This window comes from Protopterus annectens, chromosome 1.part0 (assembly GCF_019279795.1).
Source record: "Protopterus annectens isolate FY-2018-M chromosome 1.part0, PAN1.0, whole genome shotgun sequence".
Classification (NCBI taxonomy): Eukaryota; Metazoa; Chordata; order Ceratodontiformes; family Protopteridae; genus Protopterus; species Protopterus annectens.
In genome coordinates this window covers 670249690-670269335 of record NC_056725.1, presented here as the reverse complement: position 1 = coordinate 670269335, position 19646 = coordinate 670249690, and the positions used below count along the sequence as shown (strand labels likewise).

At 35.1% G+C, this 19646-nt stretch overlaps 1 protein-coding gene across 3 annotated transcripts in view; it reads left to right on the top strand.

The window, feature by feature from the left end:
- PLEKHG2 (pleckstrin homology and RhoGEF domain containing G2) overlaps positions 1 to 19646 on the top strand; it is a 1701404-nt gene that overhangs the window by 1601624 nt on the left and 80134 nt on the right. For all 3 annotated transcript variants that reach the window (XM_044062076.1, XM_044062085.1, XM_044062066.1), the window contains exons 16-17: positions 5485 to 5495; positions 11194 to 11472. In XM_044062076.1, coding sequence (XP_043918011.1) covers positions 5485 to 5495; positions 11194 to 11472 — 290 coding nt within the window. The remainder of the gene's footprint in view (positions 1 to 5484; positions 5496 to 11193; positions 11473 to 19646) is intronic.

Here is a 19646-nt window from a genome sequence, read left to right as displayed (position 1 = left end):
TTCTGCTACCATTTCCATACAGAAAATAGTTGCTGCTGCTTTCTTAATTTGGATTTGACAGTTGTCTGCAGATCTACCTCAGAGCATACTTGATCTATAATTTTTATTCACATATTCTCCACAACATTTTATATTTATGCAATTGCTGTATTTAATTGAAAAACTCAGTTGCAAGTGTTATATAATTTTATATGTTTTGCATATTTTTTGCATCCTTACTAACAAAACATTTTCATGTTTATATACAGTCTTAATACTTTGATTTAGCCTTGTACATCTTAGTCTCACTGATTTTTCTTCATATGATTTGATTTGGTCATTTGTGTTACATGCTAGGCAATGGCACAGAGTGCTATGCCAGAGTAAATGCTAAATAGTTTTCAGTTCTGCATGTAAGTGTAATGTGCTCATTGTTGTGTGTATTTCTGAATTATGAAACTCTACCCTGATACATAAGGTGTCTTGTTCACCATTGCTTATTTGTTTGTTCATCACTAATATTTTATTATCTTAAGGGCACACTAAGAAGCTTTGCTATGCACCGTCTTTATGTAGTGGGGGGCCAGTCAGTTCACTAATGGCAGTTATTGTGAGTACCATTTGACCCAGTCAAGGACATGGAAAGCTACTTCTTCTGGTGACCATTGAGGCTGCAACTGCAATGATATGTGTGTGGTGTGTGTGTGTGTGTGTGTGTGTGTGTGTGTGTGTGTGTGTGTGTGTGTGTACCTATATATATATATATATATATATATATATATATATATATATATATATATATAAACATTGCATTGTTTTATGTGTATATCTCAGCTGAGGCATATACAGGGAGAATTTTGAATGGGGAACTTGCCTGTACTACTGAAAACCTTGTTTATCTTTTCACTTTAAGTGTTTTTCACTAAATTTGTTTTACACAAATGTCACTTACAAAGACTGATGTGAATTAATGTGCATCCCATCTATTACATTTGCTAATGCTGTGCTCAGTGTAACATGCAGGTGTGTGGCTCCCCATGCAGTATTACCATGTGCATTCCTTATTTTGTTTGGCCGCACTTACCTCCAATGCACCAGCTAAATAAACAGCACATATTTCAGCTCTGCATATGTGTTCCTAGATATTACTGCACATGTATTTATGTTGCATTTAGCAGTTCCATACCAGTTTCACCGTGTACTTAGTTGGCACTGTAGACATGCTTCGATCTTGTTCAGTGTGCTGCATTGTGTAGTGGTGCACATTCTATCTCCACATTGTACATTAGTTCCACTAGTAAATGACCTAGGCCTAGATTCAGTGCATGATATATGTCAGTGGTATATGTGCTGGCACCACAGTGTTTCTTCCTCATGGTACATATCACTTAAAGATGACTGAGTGCTCAGTTACATTACACAGCTTCTCAGTCATCCTTGTCTGTAGAGAAAACAAAAATGCAGATCAGTACAGTATTCTGAGTAAAATGTCCATTTTAGTAAGTCAATTACTGAATATCTGATTTTAGAATTGCTATATTCTGTCACGTTATTTATGCTAGTAATAATACCTGAGGAAGCTTTATGTGAAAATTTGTTTGTATATTGTTTTATTTATTAAAAGGGACATTTTAACTGGTATGGTGTGCTGAGCCACATTTTTTATTTTCTATAGTGAATTTGCACACACAGCTCTCTATTTTAGCCTGTGTGTTTTCCTTCATTTCATGGGCTTGCCCACTTAGAAAAGTGTGCAGTGTATTACACTTTGTTTGCATAGTGTGCCTTACCTATTTATTAAGTCTACTGAAACTAGTCAGTGCACCAGTTATGAAAATTGTACACCTTCCAGCTACAGTGTGCACATAAATGGAGCCTTGCACACTGTATAATATGCTCAATGCACACTTATTTTGTGTTGTGTTACGCATACTGAGTTCTGTGTAATTCATCAGCATTCTTTGCTGTAGGCTGTTTTAGTGCCCTTTCATGCTTATGCATCTGTGTTATTGGTATGCTTGTTTCAGTCTTATTCACAGAACATCTTACCCAGGGGATTACATTTTACATTCTAGCCCTTAATATCAATGTAAGTGATTTACACATTTATACTCATGTGTAATCTGTCTGCAAAACAGTATTGCATCACAATAAGTCTTTTAAACTGAGTAATCCTTGCGGAATTCTGTACCCCTGTTGCATAACACTAAATTACTATATTAATCCAACAAGGACACGACTTTCATTAGAATGCCTAACTAATAATTTCCTCCCACTTAAATAATACTTCTATTCCATCCAAAATCAGAAAAGTGTCAAGTGATATTCTCCCTGGATAAGCCATGAGTTTGAACAATTTCTGTGAAATAATCTGGAATTATTACAAAAGTCTGAAGATTTGAGTCATCTAATCTCATTCACTGAACAAAAAAAAAGCAAAAAAAAAAAAAAAGTAAGAAGAAGCTGTGGTCTTCAAAGAAAGGCAACTTGTCCTTTCTGAAAAATAGACTTCCTAATTTAAAAAAAAACAATAACAAGAAATCTGCAAACATGCAGGCAGGAACTGTAATGGCCCATTCTTTCTGGCTAAAGCCTTGACTACACTCTTTGTTCTAAACACATACAGATCTAATCTCAGCTTTTGAAAGTTACCTCTAGTAGGCATTCTACATCGATTCTGTGTTAATGTTATTTCAGTTTAAAGAGGTAATATAGTTTCTCAGAATAAAATGTTTTATCTACTACTATATAGGAGTAGATGGTATTTTCCATAAATCCCTACAGCCTTACAGTTCGATTATTTCACTCCCTTAATCACAAAGAGCTGATAACAAGTGGATGGATACCACAAGACTGATATCACAGCATATCGACACTGAAAAAGCTGAAACATGAAGACAAAAACAGTGTGTCAATAATAAATATTCATTAAAGTAGTGGAAATCAGGATTCCACATTCCAGTTTCTCACCCTGAGGTTAACTTATCTCAGACACTATTGTAATATTTCTCTTCATACAATTCCAAGTTTTGTAGTCATCTTCTAGGTTATTTAGCCTCAGACTTTTAAGGTTTTAATGAGGACACTGTAAAGGATATAGGATGGAAATAGAAAAAAAATATTGTTTATGCTGTGTTGCTAATACCAGCAGAGTATTGGACAATATTAGGATTTTTTTTCTCCTAAAACTTTATTAAGGAATAAGTTTAAAAGTTCAGGTACTTTTAAATTTACAGTGTTAGGATATGTTTAATGGCACCCTATTTGAAGTTTGAAACTCAACAGTGAAAGTCCTGAAAGTGAAAAATTAAGCATAACTCTGCATGTAAAGCAATAAAATGTGAGGTTTGCTACTACACATCAAAAGCATTTTTAGCAGGGGCAAGCTTCTCTGCTCCCCCAGCGTGGGATATGAATCCAGTGCCCCTTTTCTGTGTATATATATATATATATATATATATATATATATATATATATATGTACTAACACAGAAATTGCTGTATGTCAGAATAGGGGGACATAACAGCAATTTCAGACTTAGAATATAATTTATAATTCTCCCTCTCATGATTAATTCTCCTGTACCACCTTAGTAATGGGGGCTAACCCCTAACCCTGATGCAAGGGAACAAATCCATGATCCTCTGAGAATGAAGGATGCCTGCTATATATGCACTTTCTGCCCCCCCCCCCGCAGAAGCATACCTTACATTTTTACAGTTTTAGAGTTTTAAAAAGGAAGATTGGAATTGGAATAAATTCCCTCTCTCCCTAACCTGAGAACAAGTCAAACCAAATGAATAGTATAGGGTACAGTATTAGTCAGGCTTATTTTTTATAGTAACTCTCAAGCAACCAGAAACTACAGTTATCTGGGATCTACCAATCTCCATGGGTGCCGGTTAACTGAGAGTTTACTGTAGTCTTTATTTCAGTATCTGTACTTGTCTTGTAAAATTTACTTCAGTTAATTAAATTTGCCTGTCTCATGCTTATTTACAAAATTTTAAGACATTATTACTGCACTGAAAGCAGCACATCTTAGACTATATCAAACTGTAAAAAGTAGGACAGGTGTGACAACCACTGTTTTCATGATGTGCAGTGTGACACATACATATGCCACATGGCAGCCTATTAGAGTAATTATTTATTGAGCTTAAAATGCCTGAAATTTTCTTTCACATCTTTTACCCCTGAGAGAACTGGGCAAATATGTCCTTCATGGAGAAAGCAAAAGTTGACAAACAAGCAAATAAACTGCAGTGAGAGATTCATTGTGCTGGTAGATAAAGTCATTTCCTTCTGTTTTATCTCGAGTTATAGTTTCCCCGGGATGTGTCATTTACTGGCTCCTTCCAATTTACAATCCTCAGCTCATACTTTATTCATAACAGCCAGTCCTTTTTAGATTGGATCGTGCTATGCCTTCACTATAGCTTGGTCTAAACAGTGACTTTGCAGTCAGTGGTATTGTAATTACTATTAGGTAACCATTAATTAGAAGAAGACTAAGATGGTTCTTTCTGGTACACCTGAAAAAATCTCGGTAGCTTGAAAGAACTTGAAATTATCCCCAACTCTCCACTTCAGCACCAACACACACATGCACACACGCACACACACACACACACACACACACACACACACACACACACACACACACACACACACACACACACACACACACACACACACACACACACACACACACAATATTGAAACATAAACACTGAACAGCTGCATATTCTCATTGTCTCTCACTGTTTTAAACTATGCAAATGAAAAACAGGGAAAAAATTACTACTCCCTAGAAAACAGCCCACAGAATTTTCTACTTTTTCTCCTTAGAAGTTAGAGGAACACTTTTATGACTCAAGTCATGACTGAAGGGTCTTTCAAATAGTTTGACTTGCCTGATGTAAAGGTGTTTTCGCATTATGTTTTATTTAATTTCTTTTATTCATTGTAAACTTCATTGTTTTTATGTCACTGTTTTTGGGTGAGTAAAAGATCACTGCAAATCAGCCTACTCATGTGGTTAACAAAATGGAATAAATTAGTAAATGTCATTTGCAGTAACTTTTCTTCCAAGAACATTTAAAAGGAAGACTAAAAATTTTGTTGCAAACATTTAAAATAAAATCTAAGGAATTTTGTTATAACAGCAAAATATTCTGACAGTTCTTAGGAAACAATAATTTGTTTTTGCTGAACATATATGTTTTTTCTTTGTTCCTCAATGTCATATACAGATATTTAAACATTAAAAAAATTGATAACATTTTGGCTTTGCATAGTAGACTGGATTATGAAGTCTGGTGAATGTTGTCTTCTATTACCTTGTAGAAAATGATAGTATATGAACCTGCAGACATCTGTCTACTCAACTGAGGCTTTGCAGCAAATGTATATGATTAACTGCGAAGAAAAGAAAACTTGTTTTTAACCTTGTACTTTTTTTCTCACATGTGTTGTTCCTGCTGGCTTATTTTTCACTTTCAGAGAAATTGAAGGTGAGTGCCAAGTTTCCCTTTATGTGTTTAACACTGGGCTCATTTTTATTAGTAGGTACTGTTTCACTGAAGATTCTTTAAGTACAGCCTAACTATAATATAGTGCTGACCTTTATGTACAACTGTTTCATAGAGAGAAATGCATTTGTAAATAATTCATGCTCCTCTGTTTGTGAATCTATGTGATGCACTAGAGTTTTTTTTAAATGTATGACCATGCAGGATGATTTGACAGGAAACAACTAAAATTATACATGGAGGTTGCAGAAACCCAGTTATTTTTTATGGTAGAAACTGAAATATAACAGGTACATTAATTAGATCTTTTCAGTGATGACATATTTTTCTCTCATATACCCAACATCAAGGTTTTTCTGAATTTAACCTCTGAGCTTAAGAGCCACAGAAAAATAAAATTTAGGCTGCTTAATAAACTTTGGTGCTACAGATGTTTCCTTTGTCAGATCAGTTTGCATTCTGAAATAAGTTTCTCTATGTATATTTGTATAACATTCCTCATATACATCTTAATTTGCAGAAACTGTCCTTCTTACATAAAACTTCTATTTGTGAATGAGACAGGGAGACATGACATTCAGTATTCTGACTCTAATGAACAGATAGCGAAAAGTGACACCTATAGGGCTTCCTGATTAAGTAATTCCATTCCCAAGGTAAACATTCTTTCCAACATGAATACAATCTTATGTTTATAATGCACTAGGCACCTCCTCAAAGTCTGCATACAAGATGGAGAAGGTACATATAAGACAAATATTAGAAGTTTGGTATTTCTTCGTAAAATGTAATAAATGCCCATCTAGATGGGAGTATCTATTTTCTTTTTCTTAGCGAAGTGCAGGCAAAAAGTTCTTAGTCAATAGGACACATGCTTCTAATATCTCCCTATATCCACTGAAATGTAATATATTTCTGTGTGCTGTAAATAAACTGTAAAATGGCTTATCATTCAGTCACCTTTTTGTGAACCCTAATTTACTAGGTTTTTCTTTACACTTAGTGGTCTCTGGTAGGTCCCAGTATTATTAAGCGTTGCTTTTAAATGTGATATTTTAAGGGGATGTTTTATTATGGTTTGATTGAATATATATATATATATATATATATATATATATATATATATATATATATATATATATATATATATATATATATATATATATATATATATATATATATATATATATATATATATATATATATGCTAGCCTGTATATAAGTAGAAGCCATGTGAGCTAACAGAGTTACAGTGACTTTTCTTAAGTTCAGTTGTACATCACCTGCTCATAATAATTTTGCAGCTACCAAAACCAGTTATAGACTAATCTTTTAAAGAGGTTCAGCGACTAATAATAATGTATTAATGTGTGCAGTTGTTTTGTATTGCTTTGCAGTGAGATTGTTCACTCTGCATTTATTCCTATTCCCACAGATCTCCATGGCAATGACAGCTTTTGTTTTATTGCTACCGTCCTGAAATAGGTAATAGTCAATTTCACAACTTGTTAGTGTCAGTATAACTTATAGAGGTCAAGCCATGAGTAATAATGGACCCAAGTTACAAATAATAAATATCCTTTAAAGTTTATTAAATTTGTTGCCATTCTTTGGGTATCCTGGTAGTAGTTGCGTTTAGTGTAGTGTTGCAATGTATTCACTATTGTTGGGAATTAGACTAGTTATCAGCTAAGTGATGTTTGTTTATAAATAAATAGATAAAACGATTCTAGGGTGAGCACGGGAAATGAGGGTGGGTAGGATACCAAACAACCCCCACACTTGTGTACAGAAAAATCACTGCCTGCATGGAAATGGTTACAATTCCTGCTCTTTCCCAAAGCCAGTGCCAACAGGAGAAATTCGCACTTTGTAGACCTTGGAAACTAGTCTCTCACTGCAGTATTACTACTGAAAGTATTCTTCATTTTCCTGTGGATAGTTGCAGCAGCAAGTTAGTTAACAAAATAAATAGGAACTATCTTTAATAAAAATCAAGGTCAGCCAATTCTTAGCCAAACCATCGACAGTGAGCGGAACTACTTTATCTGCTAATCATTGTTTGATACATATAGTTCTGTGTCTCTAGTCATTGTAAGACACCAGCTGTCATTCAAACATCTACTAAATCTGAGACACTGTATTTTACATAACACAGACATTTTGTTGAAAATCCTCTCCGTTATCCCTGCAACCTTCAAACTACTTCAGGCATCACAGCAGATTCCAAAATAGCTTGGTGTGGATTAACGTGCTATGCTGAACAGTTATGCAATGCCCAATTCTAAAATATAGAACTCTGGAAGTCCCTATTCAGTGCAGACAGGCACACACCTAATTTTAAAAGTGAAATCAGGCTTGCTGCAAAGACTTGTACATTAGTAAATAAACAGCTAGCCCATAGCAGTTAAACGAAGTTTGGTTAATACATTGAATCCATGGCAATGAAAAAAAAACTGAAATTTGATCATTAGAATGTATTTAATATACAATGAATAGCAACTTTATATAAAGCAAAGCTTTTGAGCAATGGATGGCTCTTTTTCAATGCATCATTGCTCGAAAGCTTTGCTTTATATATATTTATTGTGTATTAAATACATTCTAACAGTCGATTTTCAATTATTTCTTGTCTCAGTGTTGTACATTGGGAAGGTAAAGACGTTAAAGTAATTATTTAGAGTTAATTAGCATGCATCCTAGACATGTTTTTAAAAACCAGTAAACAGGCAGATTATTTGCTCTATGAAGCTGACAACAAGTGAATCAGCATTAATTGCTAAAGTTGATGCAGTGGTCAAGAATTGCATATACAGGGGATATGCTCTGGTTGAAGTAGAACATATAAAGGAAGCAATTATTCAAAAGAGATATTATTTTAATGGAAGCAAATGACTACAGAGACTGAATTCCAACATGAATCATGGGGAACTCTGACTTACGTTAGGAATATTCACATGCTATAGTTTTCTACTAAATATAAAATATAAAAATGTATCAATCGAAATCAGTTGTGCACATTTTTTATGTATTCTATTGATGCTCCAAAGTTACTTTTAGAAATAAGAAACACTTGATGCCATATTTATACTAATCTGTTACCAATATATTTGGTTCAATAGTTAGTGTTAGAAAGGGAAATTTCCCATATACTAACTGTAGTACCCTTAGAAATGTTATTACTCAGCCTTTATTTACCTATCCAATGACTACTAGGACATTTAATTTTGATTTTTATTCAAACTGATTCTACAAATGTGGTGTATTGTCTTTATGTCAGTGCTGCACATTATTTTATGTGGGTAGAATGAGTAGAAAACAGAATTTATTAGAATACTTGTAAAGCAGGTACAGAAGAGATTTGGCTAATGTTTTAGCTAGATATAATTGAAGAGGGAGATTGACATCATTTAAAGTTCATGATGATAGAATTTGTTCACAGGTCTACTAGAAGAAGAGATATTAAACCTCTAACATAATACTTAACTATATCACATTATTTAACAGTACAATGAAGGCAGGTCTAAATGGCACATCAAGCTGGTTTTAAAGCAACATCTTTAAAGGTGATGAATGCTGTTATCACATGAATTTAAATACATATTTAAAGTAAGTGTCATGGTCAAGTTGTTTATCACTTGATCAAGAATAAGGAAGGATATGAGAGCGTGTGACTCTATTCTCTCTCTCTTTTTTTTTTTTTTAATAACGTTTACATTTTGGATGCTGTTGGTCATTTTTCTGAGGTTCATCAATGTGCGCAGTTAACTCAGTGTAAAATCATGTTAAAGTCAATGGGCATTATGTGGTGGAACTACTGTAGGTACTGCAGGAAGCACTGAGGGGGACAGACTGTCTGCAGTGCACAAACATACAGATGAAGTTTACTGTCAGGAATTGGGGGAGGGGCTGGGTCTGTGTAACTAAACAGCTGGAGATAATGTGCTTCATGGTCTCATGTATGTGTTGCTCCACCTACATGTTGAACCTTGTATTGCAGCCAAAAACAGTGATTTTTTTTTTTGATGAAATGCATATGAAACTGCCAGCTCATTAACCATTATTAGACATGCCTGAGCTTCCTCAAGGAATTTCTCAGGTAAAGAAGCAAACTCTGTGTGCTGAACCTTGAATTGTAGTAGGGAACCATTGTCCTAAGACAGAGTTTTCTGATATGTGTCTTACTTATTTACCAGTTGCGTATAGTGACTGTCCCAGCAACCTATACTTTTACAGTGATGTTTGATTAGGACAGAAGTTTTGTATATTTATAATTGGAAAACTCATGTTTTCTTGAAATAAAACACACATGACACCTTTTATTGTCCTATATCCATCAGTAAGTACCAATGGTTCTTTTCATTTTCTTATTATTTACAAAAAGGAGCTTGCTAAATAATAGAGTGTGACACTTAAAAGCAGTAGCTTAGATATTTTCTTATCAATATAGTCACAGTTCCAACTATAGCTGAGTTAAGTACATTCAGATACTCTCCATAAGTGCAGTACACTTTCAGACATATAGTAACACCTAGGAGAAATGTCTGTAGTAATAAAGTAGAAAGCATGTTTCTATTTACTAGTATTGACAATGTCAAAGTACGGCTTTACCATACCTTACTTAAAGAGATTCTTTTTTAAGAGTGAAGAAAGGTTCTTAGTTTTGGTACATTATAAGATCCATATCTTTTTTTTTTTGTCTAAATGCTCTACAGCCCCCCCCCCCCACACACACACCTGCTGATCAGTGACCTTATGCTGTCTGTCACTATTTGTTCTACACAAAATATACCCAACATTTGCTCCTGCCAGTACATGTAATGGTCAGAGTCATCAAAGGGGGAGGGAGGTCATCTAGGCAGCTTTTATGATATTTATGGTGTGTCCAACCCTCCATACCCCATGGCTGTTGACAGGTTCGGATGCTGTCCTTAAATGTGTAAACTTGACTCTGGCTACATCATGCTGAAGAAACTTTCTGTCAAGTACGGTAGTAAACCTAGCATCCATTTGCATCCCAGACTGGGTGGTCAAGCCTAAGCCATTCAGTCCACACTCATCCCCCTCTGCATTTCTAACACCCATGTCAATAGAAAGCCATCCCTTTGCACAGCAGAGCTGACAGATCCATATCTTTTTGGGGTCAAGGAAAGAATTAGGTACAGGTAGGTACTAGGTATCATAATAGAGTGTGAAAGAAATAAAAGACAAAATCACTAGTCTTTGTGCTTCATTTTGCTGTCCTTCATGTCACAAAAACCCACTGTGAAGTAGACTGCAGAGTTCTTTATGACCTTGCATGTCTCCTGTTGTCAACAGTGAAGTATGCAAGATTCTAAGATGCTTGCAAACATGGTTTACCTCATTCAGAGTTTTTGTTATTCTTTCGATTGGTCTGATTAACTTACTTGTAATCTTTCAGTCATTACTAAGGTGCAACAAACCATTTTCTGTCTTGACTTCTATCACATGAACTATTTAAGGAAATGTAGTACTGAAGCCCAGAAGGTTTATCATACAGCTCCATAAAAAGCGAGGCAGTTATTTTTGCCTAGCATTTAACTACTGTTCCAAATACACAAGCCAAGTTAAAATAATCACAGTTTGACTGAAACTGTATTATCAACATTAATATATGATGCAATAATAATTTTTTCTTTGTTTTTGCTTGCTGTCACAGCATGCAGGTAGTGAAGGGGAACTCTTCCCATCATCTGAACCCATTCAGTCTGCTGGTAGTAGCTGTACCATAGCTTCCAGTGTTATTGAAGTTGAGACTCCAGGTGATAGCGATGGCCTTGAAATAATAGGAGAATCTTTAAATTCAACATCGTCAATCACAGAAGAGATCATGGAACTACTAAACAAAACTGGGCAAATGAGGGACAGGGAGGCATGTGCAAATGAAGAGAGAATGGAGGAAGAAGATGCCTCACCTATGACTCCTGAGACAGTGAGGGTAAGTTTGAGTGGTGGGTTCTGTTTTATTACATGACAGTAGATAGATGTGCTCATATATATGTACACAGACAGATGGCTACAATGAGAAATGCATTGGGTGCAACCAGCACAGCAAATTGCATAAAACAGACTTTAATAAATAAAATGTAACTACATAAAAATAATATTATTTTTTATCTAGTTACATTTTCTTTATTAAAGTCTGTTTTATGCACTTTGCTGTGGTGGTTGCACTGGTGGTTTGTTGGCTCTGTACATGTTCTCTACAGTGCTGCCCTTTAGGAGCCACAGTCCTAGTTTTGGCTTTGATATATTATATATATATATCTATATATGTATCTATATATGTCTCTCCCTCTCTCTCTCTCTCTCTATATATATATATATATATATATATATATTAAAGTCAAAGTAAACATTGCTGTCATTTAGAACTACATATGTATTGCCTAAGTGAAATTTTGTGCATCAGCTCAATTCTTGAGATTACATAGGAAAGTGAAACAACACATACATGTAGTGGAAGAAACATAACTAGCAAATATAATACTACTCCCGATACACACAAGAAACAGTAGAGACAATTACCAATACTCATAAATGAAAAGAATGCCCTCCCCTGAGTTAAATTATCTACCCTATTTAAAATAATACAAAACACGCTACAGATTAAAATGCGTCTAATATTGCACTTGAGTGAGTTAAATAATACTGATTATGGATATAATAAATAAATACTGCACTTAACTAGAATATATGTAAGTATATATTGCACAAATAAATAAAAAATTGAGTTATGTGCTGAGTTATTATGTGTACACCTATCTATATATATATATATATATATATATATATATATATATATATATATATATATATATGCATCATATATATATATATATATATATATATATATATATATATATATATATATATATATATATATATATATATATATATATATATATATATGGACAGATGGATGGCTAAATAAATAGACAAAAAATGGCTTGTATGTACCTGTTTGCCTTAACAACCAGAAATTTAAAGATTTGAATTTGCATTTAATATGAAGACAGATATGAATATGATAGGGATTCATCACTGCAGGTATTAACTTAGATTTCATTAAGTTTCCTGGGAGTTAAAGAGCCAGTAATTGCAGAATGAGTGAGTAGCCAGAGGGCCACATTTATGCCTAAGAATAAATGCTTGGCAATGAGCATGATACATGATGCACATGATGGGGGAGAGTTACAGATAGATAATGTACTGATGTACATGGTTCAACGTTACTGCCATCACTTGTTGAGTGCCAGGGATGGGGAATATCTACAGATGCAGCATACTAGAAAGCCAGCCTGCATACAGATTGTCATAACTCATGACCCTGCCTTTCAATTCACATTTCTACAAGTGACAGAAGCATGAACAGACTGAAGGGCTTCATCAGGCTTTCTATCGCCAAATGTCAGCACAGCAGTAATGGGAAAAAATAAACTCTGGGCTTTTACAGAATATTATATACACTAAAATTATTCCTAGAATTCATGCTAAGGTGTACAGTACAGTAAAACTAAAAGCAGATAGAAGGACAGTGGTCCAGATGATTCATGTGTATTAGAACTTGGGGTGGGGGGATGGCATTGGGAATGAGTGACATTTATGATTATACGCATTCTGGTGATTTGCCCTAAAATAAGGCACCAACATACAAGTGTGGAGGGTTGTCCTAGTATCATTTAGGTTGATGTGATACTTCATTGCACTATAAGCTGGTAGTGGTGATCCATGCAAAGGGACATGGTTGCACTTTTCAGACAGCAGCAATAGTGCTGTTATGGCAGTTAAGGTTGGAAGGCATACCCACATTTTTAGCAGTGCAGCTTTCTTCCTTACACCTAGGGGAAATGCGTTGTCTGATTTGGCACACACCCCAGTGAGGTAACAAATGGGCCAAAGGGATCTTGCTCTGTTTACAGAATAAATAGGTTTGGATGGTGCTCCTCATTAAAGGAGTGAATGTGTGAACAATGCACAGGTAAGGGAATCCCTCTACAGATTCTACGAAGAGCTAGGCAAAAAAAAAAACAGGATAAAAGGGGAATATAGAATAAGTAAATACAATCATGCAGGAAGTTTATTGTACTGAGATTATAACCATACTTGGTCAGTCATATAAAATATTCACTGCCCACAGTCATTGATTTAACTAATTTTCACCTTAACAGCTCAGTAATGCTGGCTGTTAACTGCCCCTATTGGAACAATGGTGCATCCTGAGCTCCTTTTCAAAGACTCCATTAGGAAAGAAAAGATACTTAAAATAAATGTTCGTAACTCATGAATCGTAACAGCTGTGTAAAAACTGTAATGGCAAAAAATAAATATTCAATGCACACAAATCTTCCCAGCATTACAAATGCTGGTATGATTTTTAAAATGATAACAAATACACAGTCTGTGACCTTGTCTTTATGAATGCCAGATTCAAATTGATATCTTACCCATCTTAGATGCTCCCTTTCAGATGTATTGCCAAAGATTTCTGTTGTGGGGTTAGTTTGCCCTTATTGATATCAGAATCAGAAATATACCTTTACCCATCTTGAGGCTCTATTCCCTTACTAAGATATTGACAAAAATATTTTTTTATAAATTGACTAGCTGTGATGTCACAGCAGATATGCTGAATAGATGTTCTAAACTGTGACCACTACATGCTTATTGATGGCAGCTTCAAAATTATACCATATCAGTCATGTTCCATACATCACTGCAGACATATTGACACATTTATGAAAATCATAATATTCATAACGTGCCAAATAAACACGTCATTATATCTAGACTGATTTCTACACAGATGTCATGTCTTGGGGCCAACTTATCTTTACTGATAATGACTACTAAATAATACACTACCCATCATGTTCCCAAGATACCTTAAAGAAGTATTGACAATATAAAAAATATCATCCATAGTACAAATCAGGGTATCTCATTTTTTTTGTATTGCCCTTATTTATTAAAATGAAAATGCAGCCGCTGTTCACTCTCAGAATGCACAGTATTAAACTATAGTAGGTTTAATTTTTCTTCGGCTGTTATAAGTTGCACAGCCTACTTACCTAATGAAAATAAATGCCAGTCCCCCTTTAGATTTCACGTGCTTGTGGTTGTTAACTGAATATAATACGTTTGTATTAGTGATGCCATTCACATTAATAGCATGAAAGCCCAAACATGGTTTTATCTTCATTGTGTTTCTACACTACCAAACTCTACAGTAAGCAACTTTCACACTCCTTCTCTACAAGTAGAATGTGTCATTCCTGAAAGGCTACACCTCCTTAATTGTGAAAAACTGACTTAAATTGCCCACAACCACATGGTGTAATAAGGGGTTCCGTTCAGAAGCTCGAAATACTGAAATCTTGAATTTCAGTATTTAGAGCCCAAGAAGCCGAATCCACATTATAGCAAAAGTTTAGAAGCGTGAAGTTCAAAACCTCAAATACCGGAGGTTTTGAATTTCACACTTCTAAAGTTCTGCTATGGTCATGTATTCAGGTAAGTGTGTGTGTGTGTGTGTGTGTTAAGGTGTTTGGGTAGGGGCTGTGGTGTGTGTCAGTGTGTTTTGTTGCTGTGATATGTGTGTGCGAAGAGAAAGTAGCTTGTGTGGTGGTGTATATAGTGCGACCTCGGAGTGAGAATATTTAAGTAGGGGTGTGTGTAGGGGAGTGATTGTGTGTGTTTGTGTGTGTGTGTGTGTGTGTGTGTGTGTGTGTGTGTGTGTGTGTGTGTGTGTGTGTGTGTGTAGTAAAACCACGAAATTCAAAACTTCCTGTATTCGAGGTTTTGAATTTCGTGGTTTTTAGTTTTCGTTGTTTTGTGGATTCCACTTCCTGGGCTCGAGATACTGAAATTCGAGATTTCAGTATTTTGGTCTTCTGAAGTGAATCCATGATAAGATAGTAGATTTCTTCTGAAATAGATCCACACACACACACACACACACACACACACACACACACACACACACACACACACACACACACACACACACACTTCTTATGACAAACTTCTGCTGTTTGTCTGTGAAAGCAATATAGCTCAGCCTGCTGCTGTCATTCATATTTATCTGCCAGTACAGACTGTCGTTTCACAGTGAGCATGTAAGTACTGTTTCCTTTCACACACAAGCTTAGATAAACAGGACCTTTGTCTGCTGCCTCATCAGAAGAGCATATTCATGTCTATCTTAGCAGACAGATTAAATAATATTCTTTCAGTATTAATTCATGAAGACCAAACTGGGATTATCAAAAACAGAAACGTACGAGACAATGTAATTAGATTACTGTCCTTAACAGACTTAGCAAATGAAAAAAAAAAAGAGCTTTCTATTTTAAGCCTTGATATAGATAAAGCTTTCGACTCCCTAAGTTGGCCATACCTGTTTAAAGCTCTGCAAAAATATAATTTCTCCCCAAACTTTATGGGATTAATTAAAAATCTATATGAGAAGTCCATAGCCTATGTAAAGATTAGATCTTATTTATGAAGCCCATTCGAAATATTAAGAGATACTAAACAGGGGGTGCCCCCTCTCCCCATTACTCTTTGCCCTGGCTATTTAGCCTCTTGCAAATTATGTTAGAAATAATGACAGCATTAAACGATACAAAGTGTCAGACAAATTATCCCCAAAATACAACTGTTTGCTGATGACCTACTGATAACTTCTAATGATATTGAAAATTCGATTTTATTTTGATTCAAAGATGGCCGCTGTTCTGTAGACACTGCTAACCTGCAACTCTTCAATCTTTATAGAAAAAAAACAACTCAGATGAAAAACCAAGATCTATTTTGTAACAATAATCTGAACTAATAACTCTAATCAACACTCAAAAATCCTCGAAGGAAAAAATAAACTTGAACAAACAGTCAAACTATTAGGATTCTAACAGATTATCTGAGGCAAAGGAGAGAGACAAGGAAAGAAAGCCATGTGCTCTGGAAACTCTATATACTGAACACTATCTTTAAACCAAGACGCCTCACCTCACCTGTACAAAATGTCAAGAGAAGACAAAAACATGGACGTTACAACAACAAAAACTAAACTATCAGAACTACTTTTGCCTGAGAAAGACTTAAACTCTAAAAGACAGAAAATAACAAAACAACAAGATTCTGCTAAATCAGGGAACAAAAACAAAGCAGATCAACCTGCAAATCTGGATGACATCAAGGCAGCTTTACTACCTATTCAAGAGGCAATAAAAGAACTGTCCACCCAAGTACAATCATTTGGAAATTCTTTTAACTAAATAATAGAAAGAATGGAAAAATGAGAAGCCAAAATAACAGAAAATGAAGAAAAAATATTTCTAATTTCCAAAAATCAGATGCACATGATGTAGACATCCAAAACATGCAAGCAAAAATTATTGATCTTGAAGCAAGATCTAGAAGGAATAACATAGTCATCAGAGGCATACCGGAAAATATACAGCACAATGAACTGATCCCTTCTATTATACAAATATGTGCCACACTACTCAAAGACCCAAAAGCAGCCCACCAAATAATAATAGAAAGGGCAGACAGAGCCCTGAGAGAATCTCAAGCATAAAGCAATCCAAGACCTGTGTACGCCAAACTACTAAACTTTCAGGATGTCAATACAATCTTATTATCTGCAAAGAAAAATGGTGGGTTCATAATGTGGAACAATAACAAAATATCACTTGCAGAAGATCTGCCCCTACAAATTAGGCAGGCTAGACAACTCCTCTCACCTTACTGTAAGTTCTTAATCGACAGAAAGCTAAAATTTCAAATGAAATATCCAAATACACTGATATTTTATGTGGATACTGTTAAATACTCTATCGCTAACTACAAAGAAGCAAAAAGTACTTTTTTGGCAGTTTTTTAAAAAATTCTCGCCATGGATAATTAGTTACATCCACCGGTTCAGCTCTTGGAGATCCCGAAACTGGCTGTAAGCTATCCGGATAGCTGGAGACTTATTTTCGCATCACTTTGCTTTATTTTGCCCTAGGCTTTATTTTTGGAATGGTGCGACCCTGATCCTCTCTCTACAGCCCATGAGGAGCTCAACGGGAATCATATTTCAAGTCCGCCATGTTGAATTTCCCACGGGAGGAACCACAACCCATATATCATTTCCAGGAGGTCGAAATGAAGAGGAGGCACTTCCGGAAGTCCGTCTACGTACAGAGTCCCCCTACGAGAAGCTAGGCAACCGGCAAAACTGATCGGAAGATTTGTGAGGCATCTAAATGGAATAAAAACCAAAGAAATAAAGAAAAAAGTGAAAAATGGAAGAGAGAGGCACTGATCTCTCTAATAATAAAATCACACTGATAGTTGCAGGGAACTCTAATCTACAAAGAGTGCTACTATGCTCTGACTTTAATTTAAGGATCAGTGACTTGATATTATAAATTGACACTATAAACCTTGATCCGTTGAAGAGAACCCATGATACTTATGTGTGTATGTGTGTATGTGTGTGTGTATGTGTTATGTGTGTATGTGCATATGCAGCTATATGTATGTGTAGACTCTTACACATATATATGGATATAATACGAACAGACGCATATGTTTTAACATGGTCAAAGTATTGTCTGAACCAGCAATGGAATAAACCTGACAGATTCACTAGGCATGCTTTACTACCTCCCCATCACAGCAGAGATAAAAAAGTGCATTTCTTGTTGCCAACAGTTTTAATATGAGTGTATACATTACACTATATAATTTTATGATGTTAGGAATGCTACATATCACATAGAGATAGTACTGCAGATGCTGACTTTGATTTGCAGCACATTTGTACCAAATTGGAGGACTCTACATTCATATTAAGAAACGCCTGATGTCATGAGTGCAGAATCTCAGCTGCCCCCCCTGTGATTAACTTATAGAATACCTTTTCCAAATGCCCACCAAATAAAACCCATCCTATCTTGCTGGTATGTATATATGCAACATTTCTCAGTATGTATATTCTGAATCTGAGCTCTAATACCCAAGCAAAGATTCCAGGCAACGCAAAGCTCAGTTGTAGGCTACCAATTCATAATACCAACCAGCAAGAAGGTTTAGTTTATAAGGGAGCAAACAATCACTAACTGTGGGTATCTTCTCTTAGTAAGATGTATCACTAACATTTAACTGTATCCCTTAAGGAATTGCTTATACTCTCTGACATTCAAGTAGCCAAATAGCACAGTGGATCTGTCAATGCTCAGATGTGGCATGCTAACAAAGCAGGATATTTACTGCTTTTCTTGATGTTGGTTAATAGATGGTGAATGAATTAATCTTCTGCATTACAGATCAAGGTTTTATCAACAACTGTTGTCTTATAGTCTCATTACAGTTACACAGTGTATGTAAAGATGCGTATGTATAACTGTATATATATAAGTGTATGGGGGTGTGTTAAGGAAAATGCCGGACCATATTCTTACTTTCTGGCCATGCAGCTTGATGAGCTTAGCCATTAATTAAATCACTTAGTTATATGGAATATACTTAAAGTTAACTAAAAGCCTCTGATACAGGAACTAACTTAACACAGGTTGTAACCAAAAAGTAACCATAATGCCTATTTATTGATCAATATAATAAAACGATCAAACAATATTTCAAATATAACAAACTGCACATTTCAATACAGATTATAAACAGAAGGCCACAACAGGCAGATACTAACAGAGGCATATAAATAATATTTGAAAAGACTAAATAAACACTTCTTCACCAAACTATACTTAACTCATATATAGCTGCAATGCTCTCTCCGGGGTACATAAGAATGTGTAAATTTAATTATATGAAGAATAACGACTCTGCAGTTGACATATGTCATGCCAAGACCTATATACTATAACCTCGTTCAAGAATTGAGCAACACAAGGCAAGGGCAACAAAACATTTGTGATTAACTACACTGGGGTTATTTAAAGACCCAGTCTGAGAACATTATCACTCTACATCACACAAAATAACAAACAAATGAATCAAGAGAAGAAATAAATAGTTCGCAAAAACAATAAATATAGGGAGTCAATAAAAAGTTATAAGGAACCACAAAGAGAAGAATATCTACAAAGAAGATAGATA